This window comes from Amyelois transitella, chromosome 25 (genome assembly GCF_032362555.1).
Source record: "Amyelois transitella isolate CPQ chromosome 25, ilAmyTran1.1, whole genome shotgun sequence".
NCBI classification, from domain to species: domain Eukaryota; kingdom Metazoa; phylum Arthropoda; class Insecta; order Lepidoptera; family Pyralidae; genus Amyelois; species Amyelois transitella.
Genome location: NC_083528.1, coordinates 5,645,548 through 5,672,917, shown reverse-complemented (window position 1 = coordinate 5,672,917; position 27,370 = coordinate 5,645,548). Strand labels below are relative to the sequence as shown.

At 32.3% G+C, this 27,370-nt stretch overlaps 1 protein-coding gene across 1 annotated transcript in view; it reads right to left on the bottom strand.

Moving 5' to 3' along the window:
* Positions 1-23,133, bottom strand: part of LOC106143483 (zinc finger protein rotund) — a 33,610-nt gene extending 10,477 nt beyond the window's left edge. The window contains exons 1-2 of the mRNA XM_013345595.2: positions 22,579-23,133; positions 20,232-20,779 (exon numbers count right to left, since the gene is read on the bottom strand). Of these exons, the coding sequence (XP_013201049.1) occupies positions 20,232-20,636 (405 nt within the window). The 5' untranslated portion in view covers positions 20,637-20,779; positions 22,579-23,133. The remainder of the gene's footprint in view (positions 1-20,231; positions 20,780-22,578) is intronic.
* Positions 23,134-27,370: the final 4,237 nt, after the last annotated feature.

Here is a 27,370-nt window from a genome sequence, read left to right as displayed (position 1 = left end):
GGATTCTTAATTTATAAACCTTTCCATTAAGTAACTTTTACATTCTGCGCGGGTAGAGATCTAGCACATGTCTTTATTTCTTACAGTTATTAATTCTGTGGTGTCTTATTCCAAAGTCGATCTTGAAAAGCGTTTTTCTCCGCGACCTTTGCTTTTTGGCGGCAAAAACTGACCAACCAATGTCACCGGTCATGCGTTAAGTTGTTGCAGGCGATAGAAAAAACCGAATAATCTGGGTAAATAGCGAGAAATCAGATGTTACTAAACGCTGGACCGTATTGTAATATTGTTGAATAAAGTTTGTAAGTGCGTTCTTGCGAAAACTACAGACGATGGATTTGGTTATTTATTCAATTTAAAAAGGTGGACTGGATTTGAAGACGGTCTGTTGAAATTACGGTCAAATCTTTGAAAGAAAAAGTTAGGTTATTGCAAAGGTTGTGGAGGTTGCTTCGTGTGACTTTTCCAATTCAGGAACACCCCGGGTTCTTCCAGAGAAGTGAGGATGTAGCTGGGACTAACTCCATAAGAGATTAAAGACACTGCGACGTTGACGATAATTTAAAAAAATGTTCTTATTTTTTAAAATAACGTATTCATTGCTGTAATGGCGGCGCCGCTCTACTGTGATCTGTGAATGGAATACCAATACTGCCGCCAAAACAAATCATTGTAGGTAATTTAAAATTCGAACGAGCCGGCGGGGGGCGCGCGCGTGCCACGGAAAACGTTCCATTTTTAAGAAATCGTTTTTCCAAGCATCGGCGTAAAGAAGCATGCGGCCAAGACCCACTTAAAACTGTCAAAAAATTATACACCTCCAATTATCTATTGTGAACTCTCGACGAACGCGATAAGAACTCATTTAAACGCAAACTTTTAAAGTGATACCTTTTTTTTCTTTTGACACCCAAAACTGGCCAGTGAAAAAGTTTGAAATCGTGTTAGAAAATAAAAAGAAGCATTTAATATTGGCATTGAGCGGTTGGCGATTTGAGCGTTAAAATTTGGTTTTAAAAGGTAATTTGGAGAAGCGTGTCGCCCCTAAGATAAATGTCACGTTTTGGCTATTGTTGTGTTAAAATGAATCAAAAGTACGTCGTTTCATCGTGATCTGTACTGCTGGGCGCGACAAGGATATCTACTTACTTTAATTGTTGAATACATTTTTATTATTGTGATGAATTATAAAAAGGTGAAAAAACAAAGCCACATTGCACATTATGATATCTCGATCGATTCAAACGAGTAAGTCGTCATAACTTGGTCTTCAGAGTCTTATGAATACTGGCTCTGTCTGCCCTGTCAGAGAAAAGACGTATGTGGGTACTAAAACTAAAACTGTACTATCTATTACTATAAGCCGACATTATACGTTCGTTTCCCAGTACTTTGAAACAGGACCACTCCATACCTTTCCCATGGATGTCGTAAAAGGTGATAAAGGATATAGGAAAATAAACTTGGGATTCTCTTGTAGGCGATGGGTTAGCAATCTGTCACAATTTGATCCTAAATTCTATTTTAAGCCGAGCAGCTGAACGTGGCATTTTATTATTTTTAGGACTGTTGGCCCTGCCTACCCCGTAAGGGATAAAGATGTGATTACGACCATCCTGGAGTGATCCTATTCTGGGAGACCTAACCAAAATGAATTGCTCCTAAAATATATTGTACAGTTTTTTTTACGAGCTAATCTCCTCTCGTGGTAAAGAGTAAAAATAAGATAAAAATACTTTAATATAGGCGGTGTCGTGTGATATTTAGCCTTTAACTGATGTCTGGAACTGCGGTCCAGCCTGAGCAAATAGCGACGTAATGATATTCAGATATATGAATGTGTAGACATGGCTATAAAAATGGAGGAATATTTTACCTACTATAAAAGTCTCGCTGGAACAACTAGGCCTTTTGAATGTCCTTATCAAAATAATATAACAGTAATATTATTGTTATGTAAATAATTATTAATTATATTTAATGTATTAAAAATTCTGATTAACGAATGTAATAAAAACGACACTGGATTTCGATAATTTTTTTTTTAATTTTTTTATCAATTATATTAATTATTATGTTTATTTTAAATATGTTAATGTTATTAAATACCAAACGGCATTAAGTCTGCCCTTTGTATATTTTTTTGTGCAATAAAGTTTTAAATAAATAAAATATGTGACAACCCACAGTACCTACTTAAGCACATGCAAAATCCAATATTTCAAAAAGGTAAGCGAAAGTATGTTGTTTGATAATTTTCGTTGACTAAACAAATATATTACCTATAATCTTACTTTGATGTTATCATTAAATATTTATATAATATTCAAATGACAATTGTTTTAAAAATGCTTATTCCTTAACGTCGAATTTATGACTAAGTATTATAATATCATATTCCTCTTAAAAAATAGACATCCTATTAAAAATTTAAAATAAATAGAAAGGGCCTTTCTAAATCGTTTATCAGTCTATGTTATATCGAATCGATGGGTCCCATCGTTAGTTCGGGTTCCAGGATCCATTAAGATTTCCGTCCGCCAAGATGCGCGGGAGCATCTCAATCAACCCCGTAGAAAACAATCCTAACATACATATCATATTCAAACAATAATCGCCTTTATTTATACCGAAATAATGAAAATTTTACAATGACCGGTGTTTTAAATACGTTTTGTTACTTATTTATGAAATACAAACTTTAGTACAAGTGAATAAAGATGAATTTGCATTGATTTGTGGAACAATAAATGCGTTGTGAAATACATTTTTTCTGTGTAATGCATTTTGAACTTTATTTTAATGAGAATAGAGTGGAAGTTTCTAAATGGAATTGTAGTATTTCGCAGAAAACTGATGTAGTAGGGTATCAGTCATTTTTATAGTGGTTTTAAGATAATGGTATTGATTCACCTCCGTACATGGTAATCTTGAGGATATTGTAAAGTTACCCTCATCAAAAATATTGTTCAAGTAAATAATATGTGTGTTACTAGACTTTTGCGCTCCATTCCCCTGGGAATTCCATGAAAAATGCAATGTTGAATTATTTATGGTTATTTTTCTACTTTTTTTAAAGAAAATTTGTTGAAAATTTATAAAATTTGTTATATTTTATTCCGGTTTATAAATAACTTAGATAAAAAAACTAAAATAAATTGTAAAAATATTTATTTATACCTATTACATAGTCTGCTTTCGTGGGGAGTGCTAACATAAAATGGCAAGTGGAAAGATGTTAGTCTCTGTGTATAAAAAGGGGCATTTTATGTAAGTATGTAAGTTTTATCTACATATACTATATCTGTGCTATGATGATGCTGAACTAATTTCACTATCTAATAAATGTGTGGAAAATTAACAATTTTGTTATGAGACGTAAGTAGGTAATGTTCGATAAGAAATTAAACATTTCGTTAATAAGTCACGTTACTAACTGTTAGGTGTTTTATCAACAACCTGGGTCAAACTTATCATCAGAATAGCCTGAAATTATTTTAATAAATTACGTACCTACCTACCTATTTAATTTCTACCACACTAACGGGGAAAAGTATAATATTTACGTTACTTCACATTTACAAATTCATAAATTGAATACAAGATTATTTTTCTTTTCCCTTTTTGTAATATAATTATTAGTAATGTAAAATTAATTTTGATGTTAATGCAATAATTCATGTTACATTATCTTATGTTGTGTTATTATTACTTTTTAATTTACTCAAATAGTTATCGTCATTACATTTAAAAAAATATATTTAGCAATAGGCGACTAGGTAATGAATGGAATAAATTGAAATATTAAATTATTTAAAGTATCATATATTTTTTCATGATAAGACCAAAATCAAAAGGTAATCAAGGGAATGATTTATAAACTTGGAATACTTTTAAATGATGACCTAAAAACATCTGAATCTCGATTCCATCATCCATCTGAATCTACCATCAATCTTTTCGGGACCATCAGCTCTTTTTACCCCGTAAGGAATAAAGACGTGACATAAATACGCATGACCAATAACATTTCCTCTACTTGTTTATTACAGAAAAACTTTATTTAAAACATTTTCAATAAAATACAAAGCAAAATTGTAAACAACTTCTAGTATTGGCATAAAGGCATACAAAAAGTGTTCTACGTGCTTCCACGCTGCAGGAAATGTCTTTTTTACATCTTGCTCTGACAACACCAAAAAGCATGCTGTCTCCCTCACACGATACCAGTTTTGGCATACTAAGAATTATTATCAGAAATGTACGCAACAGACTATAGATTTTCGAAATGGATAAAATCGCCATAATAAATATACTTACAGATTTTAGCATCTACAATAAGTAGGTAAGTAAGATTGTTAAAAAGTTGGAACAATATCTTTAAGCAATAATAAAATATTATTTAATAAAAATTACTAAAATAATAATAGATAGATACATTTTACTAGGTTTTTATTATTGAATGTGTCTAAAGAAGAATACATATAATATAAATTATTAAATAGATGGAAAAGACACTAGCTTTTGCCTCGGGCTTCGCTCCCCTGTGATCTATGAAGAAAGTTACTTTGAGTTTGGCGGTCAATAAATCTATAAACATACACAATTCCATCAAAATCTGTTCATCCATTTCTGTCATTTTAACATTATAAAAGAAATATCATTTCTACACGAGAGAAATATCATGTCAACCCATGCGGATTGACTCGTGTAGAAATTGATAATAAAATTAAGGAGACGACTAAGGAAACAAGTTCCCGTCTGTAACGTCTAAAGTCTGTGGTAAGTACGCCATGAATGGCTTGTCTCTCACGTAATACAACAGGTGACCACAAATTTCTCTTAGGATATCGGAATATTGGTCTCAAGAGATGATTTTATATTCTTGCCGGATCGAACGCGGTACTATGAATTTTACAAAAAACTATTTTGACGGCCTCTGTGGCGCAGCGGTAGTGCGCTTGCCTGTGACACCGGAGGTCCCGGGTTCGAATCCCGGTCAGGGCATGATGAGAAAAGAACTTTATCTGATTGGCCTGGCTCTTGGATGTTTATCTATATAAGTATTTATTATAAAATATAGTAGGTATCGTTGCGTTAGTATCTCGTAACACAAGTCTCGAACTAACTTCGAGGCTAACTCAATCTGTGTAATTTGTCCCGTATATATTTATTTATTTATCAAGCAATATTTTAAATTTTAACTATTAATTTTTTTTATTTATTTAAGTATGTAAGAAAGGTTTAATTTTATTATTAATTAATTCTATATTAAATAAAGAATAAACATAAATAATAGGTATATAATATGCAATTTCTTTTATACACTTTTGACATTTATTTCTTCTTGAGAATATATTCTTATATACAGTTTCATCAGTAAGCCATACAGCTACACGTGGCCTTTAAGTCTTTTCAAGACTGTCGGCTCTGTCTACCCTGTGATGAATAAAGACGAGAGTTTATGTATGTATGTATACAGTTTCAATACTTCTTTTTATCAGCAGAGGATACTAGGTATCACTTATTGACGTCAAAGATTTCTTTTAATTCAATTCAATTCAAAATCTTTAATTCCTATGATATTGTAAGTACCTACATCAATTGAATTGTAGTCGCAGTTAATAAGTAGGTATAATATGAACCCTATTGGGCATTGTAGTTTTAAAATAATCTTGAGAATGTCTCTAATATATTTTAATTAATTAAAATCACTTCAAACTACAAAATATGCAATTACTTATGTTATGTATATAAATAAAAAGTTTACATACATATGGTCACGTCTATATCCCTTGCGGGGCAGACAGAGCCAAAAGTCTTAAAAAGACTGAATGGCCACGCTCAGCTATTTGGCTTAATGATAGAATTGAGATTTAAATAGTGACAGGTTGCTAGCCCATCGCCTTAAAAAGAATCCCAAGTTTGTAAGCCTATCCTTTAGTCGCGTTTAACGACAACCATGGGGAAAGAGATGGTGTGGTCCTATTCTTTTTTGTATTGGTGCCGGGAACCACACGGCACTGTCGGGAACCAAAAAGTTTACATTAACTACAAATGATGCAATAACATCTCCTCTGTAGATACGAGTTTGGAATTTAATAATAAATATTAACAATAACGAATCGGGGTAGTATGCCATCGTTTCCCCCTGCTTCCCCTGATCCTGTCGGGTCACAGGGGGTCATCAAAGGGCCAGATGACCGTTACGTATCCCTCAGGATTAAAATGCAGTGATATGCACAAAACGCATACATTTTATAGATAATATTCTAATACAATGGTTCTTTATTGTATATTTGATGGAATGTTGTTAGTATTAAAATAATACGAGTATTATTAAATTGTATAATTTGATAAATTGTATAATTTTATAATACTCGTATTATTATAAAATTCAGTGGCCTATCAGTATTTTCAAGACTGCTGCCCTGTCTACCCCGCAAGGGATGAAGACGTGATTGTGTGTGTATGTATTATTAAAAAAAATAACAGAATTTGTGATAATTTAATGTTTCATTTTTTTGGGTAAATAAATTTATATGTATAATTTGTTTAATTTCTGCAAATAAAATAAATAACGTTATTACTTGTGTTGTTGTGTACCCACGGGTGTTGTTTGTTGTAACAACGAAAGTAAATGATTTTTCAGATGTTATATTTGATAGCAACAAATAAATACAATCTGCATATGTAGTTCATTATAAATTTTATTTAGGTAAGTCCTGCGTGAAATGGAAAAAAAAATATCAAATCTTATCTTATCAAATCAAATCCTCCATAGTAACGTGGAGTTTGGAGTTCTAAAAAGAATAGGAAATTCTTATTCACCAACTAATTTGATATGAAACACAGTAATATAAGCAAAAAATTTTAACAGGAAACAAAGTTTTTGAGGCTGTCAATCAAAACTAATTAATAATTTGCAAATTTGATTTAATAATTGTTTATTTTTCATAAAAAGACCAGGGCTATGGGTAATACTTGTTTTAACGAGGCGTGTCTATTTCTCAAGATATCTATCGCTTCAGTATTTATAATTCTTATTCATTTCATAATCCCATTTTATTGTCAAATCAAATACATAGTTTGAATATTCACAATTGGTTTCTCCATCAATGCGTACAATACGCAATATATCACTAGAGACCATTGATGCATTAACAAAAAAAAAATCTCTTAAAATTTCCTTAAATCTTGAAAAATTTTGTTCTCACGAGTATTGGTGGTGTCTGAACGAGACTTTATTTAGTGCCGGCTAAGGGTGGTTTTACCCTGTGCGGGGTGCAGGTGGTGTGGTGGTATTGTGCCACATGTGACGTCATTTGAGGGTCGTGGGACGGGTCACACAGCTTCCCTCTTGCGCGCATCCTGCTCAAATTACGAACGCGAAATTTGTGCATCCTGTTTTTGAATTTAGAAGTGTCTGTAATATTTACACCAAACTTTTTATACTTTACGTGGTAAGCAAAATCGAGGCGTACCTACCTAACGTAGCTCATGGCTTAATGATGGAACTGAGAATAAAAATTTAATGTAAAGACGAAAAATAAATTGTGATTCATAAAATGGTATAACTCTAATCATATCTTCACTTAAGGGGAAGACAGAGCTAGTTACAAAATAGAGAGTCCGCTTAAAGGGAGCTGGCAAGTACCTACCTGCAAATATATTCTACATAATCATTTGTTGATAAGTATGTAAATTTACGAGTTCATAATAATTTCATAAGATTCGAGGTCAATTTCAACAGATATAAAATATATTTTTTTTTTATTCTCTGGATCTGATTGGAGCCCATATCCTATAATATATTCCACAACTACAAAATATCATAAAATGAAAAAAAAAGAAAAAGAAATCAATGACTTTCTTTTCCGATATATGCTTCAAAAGTCTGGACTTCAAAAAATACTTATAAGAACAAAATCATGGACCAGAAACTTGAAAATAATTTAAAATGTATGAAATATCTAAAATTAAGTTTCCTTTTATTTGCCAAAAGGAAATGTTTCTATAAAATAAAGTCAATAAAGTCTATTTCCCAATGCAGATTTTTAAAGAGCATATGTTTCATTTAATATCACACACCTGTTGTTTTTTTTTTTAATAACAGGTTGACTGTTTCTAGAAATTCTGGATTTATCTAGCTGAAGTTCAGAAGTTTAGCAAAAAGTTTAGTTAATAATGCAAAACGTATTATTTTTAATATAATTAATAAATATAATACAATATGATAAATTTGCCGTGTGGTTTCTGGCACCAATAGAAAAAATAATAAAACCACTTCACATCTTCCTACATATCTTTTCGATATAGACGTAAATATATGTATGCATAGATGTAGAAAAATTCCTTTTATACCTATGTCATATTTAAATTCTATTAGCATACAAGTATACAGTTATAGTTTCAAGAAAAAGCAAGTACATATTACATATTTGCAATTAAGATACACGTACATGAGTTCCCTTAGTAAAAGTGAAATGTATTTGCAAAAAAGAAATCGCACCACGATACAATTCATAACTTGTAAGGTTGTAACAGGTGCTGCGTAAAAAAATAGGTCATATGGCCAGTAGGCCCACCTCACTGATACAGGATGGTCGACTGTATGGGAGAGTGAGCAATGTTTGATGGGATGGGTTAATGCCTAACCTCACAGCTTGTGAGCAGTCATCGGGTTATCTTGAAGACATAAAAGTTGACTTTAGAAGCTGGCAAAAAATATAACAGCCGCTCTTATGACATACATACGTCATGTGTCACGTCTACGTTAGCCCTGTCTACCCCGCAAGGGATCTTGCGGGGTAGACAGTGCCAACAGTCTTGAAAAGTCTGATAGGCCATTTTCAGCTGTTTCGCTCAATGATAGAATTGTTTTTGTAATAGTGACAGGTTGCTACCTGCCCATCGCCTTAGAGAAGAATTCAAAGTTTATAACGCTATCCCTTAGTCGCCTTTTATGACATCCGTGGGAAAGAGAGTGGTACTAGTAATTTTTGCATTAGTGCCGGGCACCACACGGCACATATCGGTCATAGTGAAAAATTATATGTTATATATAAAATTCTCGTGTGACAATGTTTGTTCCCATACTCCTCCGAAACGGCCTGACCGATTCTCATGAAATTTTGTGAGCATATTGAGTAGGTTTGAGAATCAGCCAACATCTATTTTTCATACCCACAAAATGCAAAACTACGTTTACCGGGACAGATAGTTTTATATAAAATATGAGTTCCGTACTTGATTCTTTTGGTCGAAGTCTTTGCCCAGCGCAGAATACTAAGGACTAAAAAAATATAATCAGAAAGCTCTTGCTAAATTTTAGCTAATGGTTCAACATCCTCCCCAATTGTAGCACTATCATACCCCTCTCAAGAAATGGAGTGTGTTGTAGTCCCGGACTAAAGGACCGGTCACACGGATAAACCCTCAATTAGCATAGATAAGCCCTTAAAGACAAACGTTATCTTGTGACGTAATTTATTATTAACTATATATCAAGGTACCCTCGTGTTCTTAGAATTGAAGAGGACTGTGATGAAGAATTTTAATACATACATACATAATATAATCACGACTATATATAATAAATAAATAGTTATAATACATAGTTTGTGCAATGCTATACGAGTATATTGAAATTCGAGACTTATGGGATAGATACTTAGAATAACATATAGGTATACCACTTTTTATCCAAGATTTCCTTCGAGATATATAGGGTTTCCATGCGGACGAAGTCGCGGGCGGCCTCTAGTTATATGTATATATGCCGGAAGCCGCCAAAATCATAAATTAAACTAATTTCTCAACCTAACCACGGGTAAGCGATGACCAAGCAGTTTTCCTAATATGACCACTCAAACCTGCCCCTGCCAGCTTTGGGTAATTAATTAATTAGTTTTAAGGGAACTTTCTATTTTAGGGATTATGGATTCCTACACATTTTCCAGAGGTCTTTACTTAAACATCTCTCAAAAGTAGCTTTTAATTTATCACCCGACGTTAAACTGTATTTTTCAAGAAAAAATTAATGTGGAGTGCCGCAAGGGTGTGTCATGGGCCCATATAATTATTAGGCTTATTGCAAATTTATGATATAAAATTCATAGTTGTAGTTTGATGTCGTGTAGTTTCCGGCACCAGTATAAAAAAGAATAGGACCACTCCATCTCTTTCCCATGTATGTCGGAAAAGGCGACTAAGGGGTAGGCTTACAAACTTGGGATTCTTATTTTAGACGGCGCTGCCACTATTTGAATCTTAATTCTACATTTAGCCAAATAGCTGAGCGTGGCCTATCAGTCGGGCCTATCAGAGCCAACAGTCTTGTTTTCAAGACTGTTGGCTCTGTCTACCCCACAAGGGATATAGACGTGACCATACGTATGTATGTATGTATGTTGTAGTTTATTTATATTAATGACAAAACAGCAATAACGTTAAACATTAGGTAATTTAAAAATAATTAATTATAAAAATGTGTCAGCCAGTCGATTAGAAATTGAAGACATATATAAAGTAAGTATATTAAATAACAATTAACCCTTTCATCGGCTGATTACGTAAAAAAAATCTCAAAACAAAGCACACCCACAGCCGCTGAGTCTGGGCGGCAACAGGCTGGTGACGTCACCGCGCGAATTTAGCTGTGGCCTTGAAGCGATTCAATGCCAACAAAAATTGGGCAGGTCACTCGTTCCCCTGGCTGTCTTGCGTTGCGTAATGGCTTAGATTTGTCCAAGATTCAATGTGATATATAATAGTTTGAAATATAATATACTAGCTGTGCCATAATATAATAACTATCATAATATAATAACTTCCACGCGGACGAAGTCGCACTTATTTATTTTGGGCATCATTGAAGCCCTCAAGGATGAATAATTTTCCCGTTTTTTTCATATATTCCATTATTTCTTCGCTCCTTATAGTTGCAGCGTGATGCGTGATTATATAGCCTAAAGCCTTCCTCGATAAATGGTCTATTCAACACAAAAAATAATTTTTCAATTCGAACCAGTAGTTCCTGAGATTAGCGCGTTCAAACAAACTCTTCAGCTTTATAATATTAGTATAGATAAAAGTTTGAAATATAATAGTTTGAAATATAATATTAATCTAGGTACTTAAAACTTACTATCACGTCTGTTTCCCAATGGGGTAGGCAGATACTATGGATTGCTAAAATAATCTATCAGTTTTGATTCACACAATTTTTTTGTATTTAGAATAAAACAATGTGTTTACTTTAAACAAACTGTTTTCATAAGTTGCTTAGATAAAAGTGGTCGCTTTTAAATTATTATTAGGATTCATCTTATAAATAAAATATACACAATGATATCATATTTAAATTAAAAAAAAATGGTAAATTTAACAACGTTATGAATATAAGCGAACAATTTCTCTTTATATTTAAATTAGATTATGTTATCATTATTCAAATAATTTCGTAGATTGTCTTAAATTATTGGAGGTATAGCTTACAAGACATTCACAAAGGCCTAAACCGCAGAGGATGAAACTTAATACAAGTGACATTTTGGCCCGAGAATGCCTTCTATTCACCGCGTAATGATTAATATGACCCAACTGGCTCCGAAATAAACAGTTGTAATGTATATATTATTACTGCCTTGTATAAATGTTATTATATTTTTTAATTAAAAACTAGAATTGAGACTAGAAAATTAAAAGAAAAATATGACTATTTATATTAATCCTTCTTTCTTTATTTTTATAATCATCGTTTTTTTAATGTTATTACAAAAACGTTAAAATTCAAATAGATACCATTAATAATATTAATAAGTTTATAAGTTTCTAGTCTATGGTTATGGTTTAAGTCCATTTGAACCTGGTTCAACTGACAAATTAGAAATTGGAAAAAGTGATCGTCTGTTTAATTTTTAAATTTAATATACTTAAATTGTACCTATGTTATAAAAAAAAAAAACATATAATATTAATTATTTTGAATTTATCTTTTTGAGTGGAGTGTACAAATTAGTATTAAATTTGACTTTACAAATAACCCGACTAATTTTGTTTACCCTTGAACACAGAACAATACAGGTAACTTGGTAAACGTGGTACATAAACAGTTCTTAACGAATCTCTGCCTGACAATCAACCAACACGCAATACGAATGTACTTACAAAATTTTTCATATTGATAAAACAAAACCGTAAGCGCTGTCAAAATTTTAGTGACTTAGATCATTTTGCTTCTAACACAAACGTTAAAACACCTTCCGATATGATAACTCTTATTACGATAGAATTAAAGACCAAATTACGTTAATAATTTAGTTTGAAGTCATGGTTTGCTAAAATGAATTTTAAATCGATACAGTTATGGGTGATTTTCAATTAAATTTTGTTTGTACAGTAAAGTCAAAAAGGAAGTAATGTTAGACAAGTGCTTATTACGCGTAACTTAACGACTTGCCTCAAGATCAAAATATTGTAGGATGCTCCCAATATCTTTACATTTTCCGGATAATGTTGCCCTACTTAATTTAAAATTATAGTATACAGAAAAAAACGGCAATAAAATCTTTTAAGTCACAGTAATAGTCTATCGCCTTTTAAATTATTATTTTTTAAGATTTATAATATGAACTAGACCATGATATCATCTTGTCTGATATTAAATAAATCTAAACTACATACATGTTTCAACCTAGAAATTATTAAAAAAGAAACCTTAACCACAGTATAAATCTGTGGTTGATTTATACTATACCTTCTAGTCAATCCACAATCATTACCCTTACACATTATCCCATCTCCCCCAAACTTGTGAGTAACTGACTGCCAAAGAATGCCGTCTCAGCCTCCGGCTACTTCCAAATTATATCATACACGAGCTAAGATAGACGAATCGCGTGACCACGCTGCCATTATAGTAATTTGTTTTGTTTCATTTACTGTACCAAAATGTTTGGTTTATATACAGAAACATATAAAGGAAAAATATTTTTTAAAGCAAAAACTTTTTTTTGAGACATTATATAAGAATAAGAAGAATCGAAGAATCGAGAACCTTATCCATACTAATATTATAAATGCGAAAGTTCCTAAGTTTATTTGTTGTCTCCACGTACTGTACCTGCTAACTGCACGTGTTATCTCCTAAACTCCTAAACCAATCTTTAAAAAAAAGGACAAAGAGGATATTAATTCCGGTAACTACAGTTCCCGTGGAATTTACGAAAACCTGTATTCTTTTGTAGGTGCCGCTAAATTAATAGTATTTAAATTTACAACAATGTCATTAGTATAATGAATTATTTTGATAAAAAGATAAATTATATTTATTCTTCAAATATTATACATTCAGTCAGAAAAGTATCGGGAATGGATTATTTATTTATGGTTCCAAATTCAAATTTTTGTTTTTTTTGTTGTTGTTAGATTGGCACAACTGTTTTCCATTTTGGCGCGGAGTTTGAGTTGCATCTGTTGTTTACATTAAATACAGTGCTATTTTTAGTTATATCATATCTAGTGTGTATTGCTAATTTCATAATGGATAAAAACATCGAACAAAGAGTTTTTCTTAAATTTTGCATTGCCAATGGAATATCGTGTTCGGAGTCACTGAAAATGTTACAGAAGGCTTACGGTGAATGGACTTTATCAAAAACTCGTGCTTATGAGTGGTACAAAGCGTTCAAAAGCGGTCGAGATGTGATGGAAGATTTGCCTCGCTCTGGTAGGCCATCAACGTCTGCAACTGAAGTTAACATCGCAAAAGTGAAGGAAATAGTGACTGAAAATCCTCATTCAACTTTGAGAGAGATAGCCACCGAACTTTCTGTATCTCACGAGTCGATCCGTACCATTTTAACTAATAATTTGGGTATGAAACATGTTGCCGCTCGGCTAGTCCCAAAAGACCTGAATTTTTTTCAAAAACTCAATCGCATGAGAGTCGCTGAGGACATGCTAGAACGAGTCAATTCCGACCCAACATTCATGAAACGCATTGTTACTGGTGACGAGACGTGGGTTTACGAGTTTGACATGCAAACTAGTCAACAAGCTTCGGAGTGGCGCCTTCCAACTGAACCGAAACCGAAAAAACCACGCCAAAGTCGTTCAAAAGTCAAAGTCATGTTGACTGTTTTCTTTGACTATCGCGGTGTTGTGCACTCGGAATTCTTGCCGGAAGGTCAAACGGTAAAAAGGAATATTATTTGAGTGTTATGCGGCGTTTAAGAGAGCAAATCCGACGAAAAAGGCCAGATTTGTGGAAAGAAAATTCTTGGATTTTGCACCATGATAATGCACCTTCGCACAAGGCCATCATTGTGAACGAATTTTTAACCAAACACTCAACAAATACCATCGAGCAACCACCATATTCACCAGATATGGCTCCAGCCGACTTTTTTCTTTTTCCTAAACTCAAATTACCACTTCGTGGCACCCGTTTTCAATCGGTAGAAGACATAAAAGAGAATTCGCGGCGAGAACTGACCTCAATTCCGGAAACAGCGTTTAAAAAATGTTTTGATGATTGGATTATTCGTTGGCGTAAGTGTATCGTTTCTAAAGGAGCATATTTTGAAGGTGATAAAATAAATTTGGATGAATAACAAACAGTTTGTGTATTATTGATCTTTTCCTGCTACTTTCTTGACAGAGTAGTATATGAATAAAAATACCGCACTAAAATGTCATTAAAATAATAATGATGATATAACATTTAGAAAAAAATAATTAAAACTATTCAAAATAGTTACCTTTCATTCAATTTGTAACATAATTACAACACAAAATAGTGCCAAATAAAATTGGCAAAAAAATGAACAGAAGTGCTGCGTCTCATTCATTTTCTGTAACTAATTTGGTACGCGACTGTACGTAGTTACGTGATGACGCAATACCTAACTCAACCGTAATGGTTGGTGTCAATCAAAATTACACACAACAAATTTTTACATGCATCTGCCAAACAAACCGAAACTCATTATGAACTCTATTACAATACCATAAAGATTAAATACTATTTTTTTATGGGAAATAATTTTTGGAATATATTCTGAGAATCACGCGGATCAAGACCTGTCGAGTTGCCTACAAATTTGGTCGGGCGCGTTTTAGTACGTTAAGATTCTATTTAAGACTTATAACGTGGTATTTAAATTGATAACGAAAATAATTTAATGATTCTTTTATACTGTCACTTTAATACTGTGATTATTTGCTAAATAAAATGATATAATAAATTAAAAATATGTAATATCTGATTCTACATAAAACCTACTAGGCAAAGTTACACATTAAAACGATTCTTTGTGCATTTGGAACCTATTTAAAAAGTAGTTTTTAACTAAAGAAGAATATATCTCATTCTTTTTATTTATTTAAAATAGTTAAAGTTAAATAAAATCGTATTCATATGGCGAATGAATCAAAATTAATGAATAATAATGAATTTGCTACAAGATCTGAACATTCTTACAATTACTAATATCTGTATAAATGTATGTAAACATATTTGAAAACGTAATTTTACATGTATCTACACTTACATGTAAAATAAATAAAAATTGTTTAACAATTAACAATAAGCATAGTTATGTGATTAATAAATGAATTAATTAAATAAATGTAATTAAAATAATGTAATAATTATATAAATTGTATATCTCCCAAAAAAGGACTTGATGTCATATGTAAAGATACTATTTATAAATAAGTAATTTTATGTAAATCAACACGTTCAAAAATTCTAAGCATATATTTTCCACTGTCATTTTCGAAGAGTTCAAATGTCAAATTTAAGTCAAGAATGATAGTAATGGTGGATGTAAGTACAAATAAATAAAATATAAAACTGATCACTAATCCATTAGAGAAAAAAGTGCTTGTCAAAAAAAATTGAGAAAAAAAATATATCGACAGTGTCAATGAACTTTTGAAAAGTCATTAGTTAAATAGATTAATTGGTCTACACATTGCTTATGCTAAAAATGTTCTGACACATGTCTGCTCACGCGCACCCTGTATGTTAAAATTGACCGCCGACTTCGTTAATTCGACCAAAAAACTTACTCTTTAAAACTATAATTTTCTTGTTCATAGCTCGTAATATTATTTATATTGTGTCTATATTTACTATGTTAGCTTAGCAAATTTATCAATCGAATGTCGATAAATAATGCATAAACATCGATTTCGATCAACATGCCGTGTGGTTCCTGGCACCAATAAAAAAGAATAGGACCAATCCATTTCGTTCTCATGGATGTCGTAAATGGCGAGTAAGGGATAGGCTTAAACACTTGGTATTCTTCTTTTGATTTAGACTTTATCGTTTGTGGGATAGACAGTAGACAGAGCCATCAGTCTCGAAAAGACCAGAAAGCCACTTTCAGTTAGCGATGAAATTAAGATTCAGATAGGTCTAACAAAAAAATCTTCATTTTTGAATTAACCTAACAAATCATTTATTTTCATTAGAAAGCTTTTCTTTTTAAAAGTTTTCAAAAGTTATCCAATAAATAAGTAAATTTTGTTTTGAAAACATATAATTAAGTACATAAAAATATTTGGAATTGAAATAAAATTTCATGGAATCATCAATAAAATCACATACGAGTATGAATTGAACGTAGTCCGAAGAAAACATAATCCGTCACTGGCATGGTGACATTGACAATGGAAGCATGTGGCCTTGGATTCGATTCCTGCGCGCGGAAACCGACTCGGCAATAGATTCGATTCTGTTCCACGAGTAGATTCAATTCGAGCCGAATAATAATTTTCGAATTATATTGGTTATCGTTTTATTTATTTTTTTTATGTTTTTAGTATATTTTTGTTGAGCATTTTTTTAGATTTTTTTTTATTTATACCTTTTAATGACAATTGTGTTAATTGATAATTTTATTTATCGGTTCTTTTAGTATTTCAAATATTTGGTATATTGAATTTAAAAAAATTATTCTATAAAGTAATAAATTAATTACTTTATAGAATAATTTTTTTATTTATTTTTCGCTTAACAATAAACACCGATAGGTAAAACTGATCTTTAATAATATCAGTTACGCAGATTAATTCTTATTTCGATCAGCGTTACAGAAATAATAAAAGAATGTTCGTCATCTCACATACTCGCTTTGAAACCGAATGATTCCGCACGGCATGAAAAATGCAAAAACTTTTCATTGTCAAAATATTCACTGCCCATGAAAGCGCGAATGTTTAATTTATTTTCAGCATCAGAAAATGTACCATTTTCGTTCAAGGTTATTAAATTGAAAGTCAAATGTTGACTTTATTGACAGCAGAATAAATGAAAATAAGAATAATTCATACTTATATTGTAGATATAATTTTTTTTTGTACTGATTTTGATAATATTTGGCACACAAACAGAAATTCAAAATTATAAAGGCTAATTTTCTGGGAATTCCCACGGGAGCGGAGACGAGAGGACGTACTTATCGTGATGACGGACATAACAATGTACCTACGAGTATATGTATATTTAAATAAAATTTCAAAAAAGCATGTAGTGCTTTGAAATTTAATTTTGCTTATTTTTTATATATAATATAGTTTTAGGTATATTAATGACATTTTTTTTAAATATCAACGTGCCAGCCCTATGACACATGTATTTTTATGCCGAGCTTACATAATATTATATCTAGGGGGACTTATCAATGACCTTGTAACCATTCGGAATTCTACCGGGTCACAGTTGGAGCTATCTTATCATTTTGGTGTAAACTTTATGCAGAAATTCAAATTTATTGATACTATTGATTTGTGTTAGGTGGCAAGGAAAATATTTCTTATCTTTTTTTTTTGTCATTTTACTTGCTATGTAGTTCTTATGAAATGGTTTTTTTAATAAAATAAAAAAAAAAAAACAAAAATGTCGAAGCGAGACATTTTTAGTGTTATTAAAAAAGGTAACAAATAACACATTTCAAATCCGCAATCCTAAAAATAAATTAAGTTGTTGATAAAAAATTAAAAAGTTTACATTACTGATAAAATAATACCAATTTCTTATAAGACGAAAATCTAATGCAAGGTAGTTAAGTACGAGTAGTTTAAAAAAAGAAACAATTTACTCGAAACAAAATTAATTCACAGATAGCATCGCCCCGGAAAACATCAAAGCGCCAAATATTCATTAAAAACGACGCTTTATCTATGTAATTGCATTTTAAAAAACATCGTTCAGACAATAGGTATCGTCCTATACAACCTCTGCGCGACCCGGGTACGCTCGACCTTCGGGGCTCAAGGCGTATCCGCAGTCATCAGCCATCAACGTCGAGACTCTAGAATCATCATGCTCCAGTATTCGAAGACTTGTATACTTCTTTTTTCATCACGTGCCAGTATTATTTGAAGACTTTTCATCATGTGCTAGACTTTCCTTCTTTTTTGACTCATCACATACATGATGTATTCAATTTGGTTTTTTATCTTTTTAATTTAACACTTGTTTACAACACACACTTATGATAAAAAATGGCGAATTAAATACAAGAAGCTTTCTCTTCCAGTTGATTTTTAAAGAAAATATCTGGACGTAACTTTTCTAATAAGAATTACTCAATAAAACTTAGGTACTCGTAAATAAACGCACTAAGAGAGAATTTGTCGAAATTTCTTCCAGAATAGATATTAGCGGAATTTGTCACACATATACTCTATAATGTCAATAAAAAATGACTGCTATATATATAAAAAAAATTCTTTATAGTTCAGTTTCCAAAGCTGATAAAATAGGTAATAAGACCATTATCTTATTGGTCCATGACTAATAAGGCATCTGAATCAGAAAAGAAAATATTTTTAAGTAAAATTTACCAAAAGTATATTTTTAAATATTAAACAAATTGCTAACAGTTGAGATCATACAGACTTTTAATAATGTAAATAAATACTATGACTTGATTCTCAATAAGCATACTTATTTTGTGGAAAGTAAATTTTGACACGATGTAGGATATACGAATAAGAATTATCTTATAAGTGGTGACGATAGTATTGCATAATAAATAAATCATTGATAAGGAAACGATTTTTTTATAAAATTCAAAAATACCGTTAAATATAAAAATTACTTACGTAGTTCCTTAATAGCAAAATAATAAACAGACATGCATTTGAAGTAATGAATTAACTAATGTATTATGTGTAAATGAGAATTTGAAATGAAATAACGAGAATGGATAATTATGCATGATTTTAGTTAAAATCATGTAATATTTTTTAACCATTTTAGGTTAAATACGTACCTATTGTTTGTCATGCTTAAAATTCTAAAATTTCTAAGTACTTAGTATATATAATTAACTTGCTTAAACATTTAATAACAGAAATTCGCATTCTGTTCTGGTAAGAAAGAGGTTTGTGGTAAGTATGAAGGCTTATAAGACAATCTTCTTACAAGTCTAACCCAGTTAACCCCGAAAGGGGAACCAAGGACGCAACTTTAATGTACACATGTTGATAGACAAACACTGAAATGTGGCGTCTTTGTGGTCTGCATACATTTTGTGAGATGGTAATTTCACAAAATCTTCACGATATCACAATATGTCATGGAGACACAATTTCAGGTGAAGAATCGTGTCAGAAAAGTAATTTCCCTTAAAACTTAAGTCAATTATAAATCAATTAACTACAAAGTGTTTACGTATAGGAAGCAGTGTGATCTAAGCAATGAATGAGGAAGCATTATAAACATTTAAGCGAAGTACTTGAATTCTAAGTTGATTCGATATCAAGTACTCTTGAACTTGGTACCGAATATTTAAATTACAAATAAGATTCGAATAAGTAGAGGTACAACTATGATCAAGAGGAATCAAATATGAACGGGAGAGGCTCATAAAGGATAATGGTAAATAAAAACTAGAAATTCATTATCATTTTCGAATCAGCCAAAGATTTTGACTTAACTCGTTTTATGACTTGAGGCGATGTTTATAACGCAATAATAATTACGTTAAATCACGAAGCTCGGCATAATATTAGACTTAGCGAGATTAATAGGCCTTACGCGGAACACAAGTTTGCATCGTGATTTCATATAATGATCACTCAATGGAACAATGTGTTAAACCGCCGAATATTACTGCCTTAATGACGTCAAGTGAAGATGAAGACTTCCGAAGTGCTCAAGGATTTATATGATTAATATTGGTTTAGGAAACAAAAAATGTTCTTACCTTTTCCTCCTGCACTGACTGCCCGCCGTTTTCCGACAATGGCGTCGAAGGAGCGCTGTATCCTTTGGGTCCATCGTCGTGGGGTGTCATCTGCCTTTGTACTTCATTCTCCTGATCATTACTGACTCGTATTTCGTGTAGTCCACTTTTGAATTCTGATAATCTTAAAACGGACGGTTTGATCTCTGGCATTTCATCGGGATGTTCGTATCTTCTAAGGTCTGCTAGATTTGTTGTTATATGTCTATGAGGGTCGAGACTCGAAACACCCATAGACCTTAAGTGCTCTATGCTTCTGTGTATGTGAGAGTAATTGTCTAAAGGTATTTCCGCCATTAGCGGCGAGTTGTGGTAATCTAAGCCGCCACCGTCCGGCCGGTAATCGATTGTCCTGCCTTCCATCATCTTGATTGTTTTAAAATTTCTATCTAAATATAATAATTGTTATCTAGTGATTATTTGGCACTACCTCCCTCATAAATTATTTTTACGTCTTAATATCTTGCTAAATGTCATGGAATTTTTCCGAGATCCTCCGTTTTTGTTTGCTGAAAAAACCATGTATTTGGATGATATGGCCATAAGTGGGGAAATAATAAGAAAGCATTTAATAACATCGTAGAAGTTCAAAATGATGATTTATTAAAAATTTGTCAATGATTATGTTCAGTTGGTTATACTCTCAAACGCAAAAAGACTTCTTGTTTATCTATTTAAAACTAGATTTGACGGGTAAAAAAGATGGCGTTTTTTTTTCTCCGAGCAAGCAGGTGACGAGTGAGCCGTCGCGTAGGTTGTGTCAATGATCTAGCCCCTAGCCCACATGCCGCATCAAATAAGGCTTCGATAATCACACAGCTTGTACATCCGCGCGTACAATGTGCACGCTTAATGGAGATTTTTATCTTTGTTATAATAAAAATATTAAACCGATAGTTTGTTAACGGGTGTACTTAGCATCTAGCTTTATTAAAATTTTATTGATGACATCTTTTGCTCTTGCTCGACGATATATATATTATTTTTATTTCAAAGTGCTACCTAGCTTCAAGATTTATCAATTTGTTGATGACTTTGCGGTTAAGGTTGAGAATACTTCTGTAGTGGACTGTACCTACCTGTACAGTCCAGCAATGCCGGGCTGTCAAAGATATAATTACGTGTATAGAATAGACAACCACGGACATTTGCGGTCCTTGACCACGGGTTGTGTTGGATTTAGAACCTTCATGTTCTAATGTTAAGGAATCGTTGTCCACAAAGTTTGGGAATTCGTTTGGGTCGAAAACAATTTTGTTGATGTATACTGGGCCTCACGCTTGATCGACTTCAAGATTTGTAATCATACTTCTAGTTTAGTTCAGAAGTGGCTTCGGGTCAGTAATTACCTTTTTGTTTCATTCACTTAGTTTATCATTATGATCGACGAGATTTTAACATTTTAAAAATTAACCTCAAATCTATAACAATGATCAATTTAAGTATTATTTTTAAAAACAGAATTAAAAACAATGTTTTTGAAAACTTTGTTTTTCAAAATAATTTCCATTAATTACTTTTAAGTTTGTCACTCAATTTGTAACTACAAAAATTGACACTTGTCTCACCAATTTTTTTCGTTGTTAGTACCAGTTGTTGAGGTGTAAAAAACGCGGCTTGTCTTGTTTTTTTCTCTACAGATTATTTAAAATATGCTTTTAGATATTGGAGATTTCGTAGTTACTGAAGCGTGCAATACAAGGCTGTTTGACAAGAAGTTTTCTGACGTTGGATAAGAGCGTTTCTAATGTCAAATATTGTGTAAAAAATTTAAACTATGACACTGATCTATTATTATAGATGTTTTGGCAATATTTCGGTCATTGGTGTTAAATTAAATTAAAATCAAAAGGATTGATTATGACTTTTTTTTTACTAATTCATGAGATACAAATTTTGGGGATAAAAATAAAACAGATCAATAACACCATTGATATAAAATTAATATGGAAAGAAAGTGACCATCATAACATTTTGAACTTCAACTGTCATGAAAATTCCGGCAGACTCCCATAATTCCTATATTAAATATTGACACTCTTAACATTAAAAACAAAACGAGCGCAACGAATCAAATGAATACTAAAATAAATTGCGGCACACTGGCCGAAAATATTTCCGTATTTATAGTTCGGGCATGTTTCAAGGTCGACTTTGACAGACGGCGGCGACTGCCCGCCGACGAGCCCGCTCCCAAAAGATCTTGGCTAAATACCCCACCCCAGTGAGGGAGAACCCTCCCAAACTCAAGCGAGGGACAACAGGGAGACTACCGGCTAATTACAAAAAAAAAAAGAAATATAATTACCTTACACTTTCCAAAAAATCTTCACAGTCATCAACTATATCACCATTATATGTAAATAAATCACAGTTTGTTCCTATCTAAATGTCACTAAAAATATATCACATAATACAGGTAACACTAATGTCACAACACGTCCAAAAGGCAACAGTCCAAGGCTTTACAGCCAAAATTATTCAAAAAATTCACGTGCTCCCTCAAAGTAAACATTTATAAATACCGGCGAAAAAAATGCAGAGCCGTGCTCTTGACCGTGCGGTTAAAATATGAATGCCGAGCGTCGTTACTAGGATCAAAATTACCAGATTTTTTTTGTGCTCAATATTTTAGTGAGCTATAATTTGTTATAGTTGTGGTAATCACACGTGATGTTTCGCGTCCCTCTCGCACTCAGCGTTTTGCGCGTGCACTGGCCTGCAGTGCCAGTAGTATAGGAGGGCCGTAAGACAAGACGACATGTGCTCGCTTAAAATGCCGGCTCTTTAGCGAGCCACCACCGGCTACTACCGTCGACAACAAAAATATAATACAAAATGCCCGTTCACCCGTCTTAAGACCGACGCGGCAAAAACGAGACTGAAATTCAGATCTATAGTAGAAAAAGTGAACTACACCGCGCGAGGGGTACACTAACACATAAAAATGAAAAAAATTACACGGACTCAAACATACACAGCGAAGCTTAAAAAATCGGAGTGGGGATTAGTAGGTACTGCTCAGTTCGCTAGCGTCTTCTCGCTTCCTCGGCGTGAGGCCGCACGCACACAGCGCGCCGTGGTTAAGCGAAAAAAATGTGTACACATTTTTTTTTATTATTCACGATTTTCATGTGTGTAAGTGGGCTTCGTGCGAGGGAGACGGCGAGAAGCGGGCAGTATACACCCTTCCAAGGGCGAGTGAGAGAGCGCACGTCGCCACGTGCTAGTCCCTTGGTATTAAATAATAATTAAAATGGCTACAAGACCCGCGATGCGAGATACTGTTCTGTAGACAGTAGACAATTTTTTGGGCAAGCTTTTGCCTTTTTTATTTGGCTTTTTGCGAAATCGACGAAAACGAGCTAAGGTGCGATAGATCGACTCATCGCAGTTTAACAGGCATACCAATTGACACATAATAAGCGAAATACGCGCAGAAAAAGTCGCGCCGGGGGGAAAAAAAACCAAGGACGCCGCGCGAAAAGAACTTATTGATTAAAACAGGGCTGTCATTGACCAGACGTAAATGAGGGTGGTTAATTGTATGCAGAAGCGGATCTCGCGGGAGTAGATGGCTTGCTTGAGAAAAAATTAAAATTGTAGATGGGCCTTAAGTAAACTTTAATTTGGTAGCTGATAGAGATGAAATGGAACGAAATGCAGATTATGTGTCCACATAATCGTGTAATAAACATAATCAATTCCATTACAAACAGGATGACGAAGAGTTTACCAACATTTAAAAGACCTACCTACATTTGGTTTTTGTCACATAAAGGTGTGTGTTCATAAAGTTGTCTTTAATTAATATGATGTTTATTTTTTCTTGGAGCTGGCTTTTTGTCATTTTAGTATTTTTAATTGCTACAGTTTAAGGTTGTTTTGTAAAAAATATTTTGGCTTTTGGTTAAAAATAGTTTGGTAAACCATTGTAAACAAGCTATTTAAATTTAAATAAATCATAAAAAATACACATAAATTATGTAATTTTTCTAAATATTTCGCCATTAGTAACAGTAGATAATGCATTTTACCATTGAAACAATAAATATGTAATAATGTGATATTAATAAGTGGAATTAAAAATTCAAACACCTGGACTTTGAAACTACTAAGGTTATAAAATTTACTATGGCATACAGTTGGCAATGTGTTCAATAAAAGTAAGTATGTAAAAATGTAGGTCTATGCATATAAAGTTCAAATTAGCCTTATAATTTAACAGGTGTACATCCAATAATATGCTGAAATATATTTAAACAATTCATAAAATAGAAATGAAAGAAACAATGCTTTTGATCAATTGTCAATTCCACGAAAACGCAGATGAACGATGAACGAACGACCGAACGAACTTAAACATAGAGTTAAAAGTGAAACCTGCAATAAAAAAAAACATAACTAGTGTATTTTAACGAGAACAAATTGTCAAAGTGCGGCATCATAAAATGGTCGGCACTTTTGATTTTCTATTTTTAAACGTACCGAGTTATTACAAAAATAAGGTTCAACAAAATAATCAATAAAAAAAATGTTTTGTCGTTACGTCTTTTAGTTCTATTTCCTACATACCGAACAATTTTTTTACTTTTTTTAGGTAAGTAGCTCCTAGGTACCTTTAGGATTATGGAACATAAAACCCAGGGTTGCATTCTCTCTCATCTCTGCGTGTTCCCGGTCGCACCCTCCACAGAGGTGTTCCACTTGGTCCAGTTTTCGGCGTCCTTGGATCTTAGGCCATTGGCTCGCATATCATCTTTTGCGACGTCCAGCCATGATCTTTTCGGCCTGCCCTTCCTACCTGAGCCTGGTGGTAGCGGCCAGAATTGCATTGCACTGTCAAATGTAATGTTTGATACTTTGTATTTGGCGACGCTAGACTTAGACAAACAGGTATCTTTCTCAATATACGAAATTGGAAGTATATTTACCTAACGATATTGTTTTCAACAAATTTACTACTATTTTTATGAATTTTAATTAATAATATAAATAAGAAAATGAAATTAATGTCTATGTAATATTGTATAGCTAAGATCAAAGTTGACATCAGATGGCAAGTGTGATAGTAAATGAAGCTTTGCATTTTGCATTTATGAGCAGTCAAAAACTGTCCAAAAAGGCTTATCTACAAAAGATGTAGGTAGTAACAGGAATAGAAAAGGGTATATTAAGATGGTTTGGTATTATTAGGAATAAAATAAAACCATAGAATTTTTAACATTATACTATATTATTGCGATTTTTATGGTCCCACTCAAATTTAACAAAAGAAGTCACTTAATTTAATTTTAAATAATACTAAAGCCATTATAATTATTTCGTCACAAGAGTATTTTTAATAAAATTACGACAAAAGTACTTACGTACAATTTACCTTTTCACAAAGATATGCTATCATAAAAAAATGGGCCCACATACCTACCTACTCGTACTAAGTCATTTTCGAAATACCTCAGTACCTTCAAGACACATGTGGAACAAATTTTTTTTTTTAGAATAATTGTTATGCATTTCAAAAACTTTCGTTTTCATTTGAAACATTTTTTTTTCTTCTTATTTTTTACTTCCTATTCATGCGGACTTTTTTCTTACAATGCAAGGGTTTGACAATTGAGTGAATAGTTTTTTTTTTATTTGAATCAAAATCACCTGTAAAGGGTACGGAAGTTGGATTGTCGATTGTGCATTTGATTATTGCGTATAATTGTCAAGTGTAAATTGAAAAGGTATGGTAAACAGGTGAAATTATATTTATATTATACTTATTAGTATGGACTATTGAATATTTTCTTGGTAGTTAAATCAAATCGTTATTTTTTAAGCCTGTCCTGTCCTGTATGTTTCTTGCCCTGTCATATCCTTTTTTCACATTGACAGGGCAAAAGAAAAGAGAAATACTGGTAAGTGGACTCCAGGGTCCGAGGTATAGAGGCGGAGGGTGCAACTGGGAACATGCAAACATCGAAGGGATATGAAAGAAAAAAATATAAAAAACATGATAAGAGATAATCATATATTTTTTTTTAATTTTATTTTAAAAAAATATTTGATTTTATAATAAAAATAATAGTGGAAATATATTGTCGGGATAATATTATTAATTAAATTTTACTAAATATAAAAGTTACCTGAACCTTGGAAATGAGGCTGTGAAATAAAATAACCGTTGTAAAAAGAAATTATAACTTGTAGAAGTCAAAATAATTAATCTTCTTAATATTATATTGGAAACTTTATGATTGATTTAATTTGCCAAATTAAAATTTGATCATTAAAACTTGAATAAATCTATCAAATCAGTAAGATACATTAATAATATGTTTGGCCATAAATATGTATGATAGATAATGCATAGATTTTTTAAGATTAAAGCAATTAAACACAAATCCTACCACGCTACTTGCACTCAATTATTCACATTGTATCATCAAAAAAACCTGTATATTTGGGGGTCCGCCATTTTGATCTATTCTATCCTTTGCTCATGATATGATAAAATTACTGATGTAAATAAATTTAAAACAAAATACAATTCAAAATTACAAGGGACAAATAATTTTCGATGTTATACACACGCAGCGATGGATATTAACAATATTTTTGAAGTTAAACGATCGCAGGTTGATATAGTTTTTGTTGTAGATGGCGACGCGCGTGCACCAGCTCAGTCATCCATCACGCAAATGTCTAAACCGGATTCTTGTCCAAAACTGGTTTCAAGTAACAACTGATTTTAAATAATTGTATGTCCATTATTGATAACAAATAATACACACTGATAATTTATATAATAATAGTCAGGAGGTTTTATTAAACTCTTATAATAAATTAATAATAGGTAAGTTATTATCGTTAATTTTTATATGGACTATGTTAAGTCCTTAAAAAAAGGCCAAAACACATTTTAAGAACAAAAATAAAAAAGGGAAAGGATTGAAAAAAACCATTGTTGATTTATTTGTTGAATCATTGTTTATAAAAAAAAGAAACAACAAAAAAGTAACAAAAACATGAAAAAGCTAACGCCAATTATTACAATAAAAAATAATCCTTTTTATTTTAATTTCTACAAAAAATAACTTTCACTGACGCAA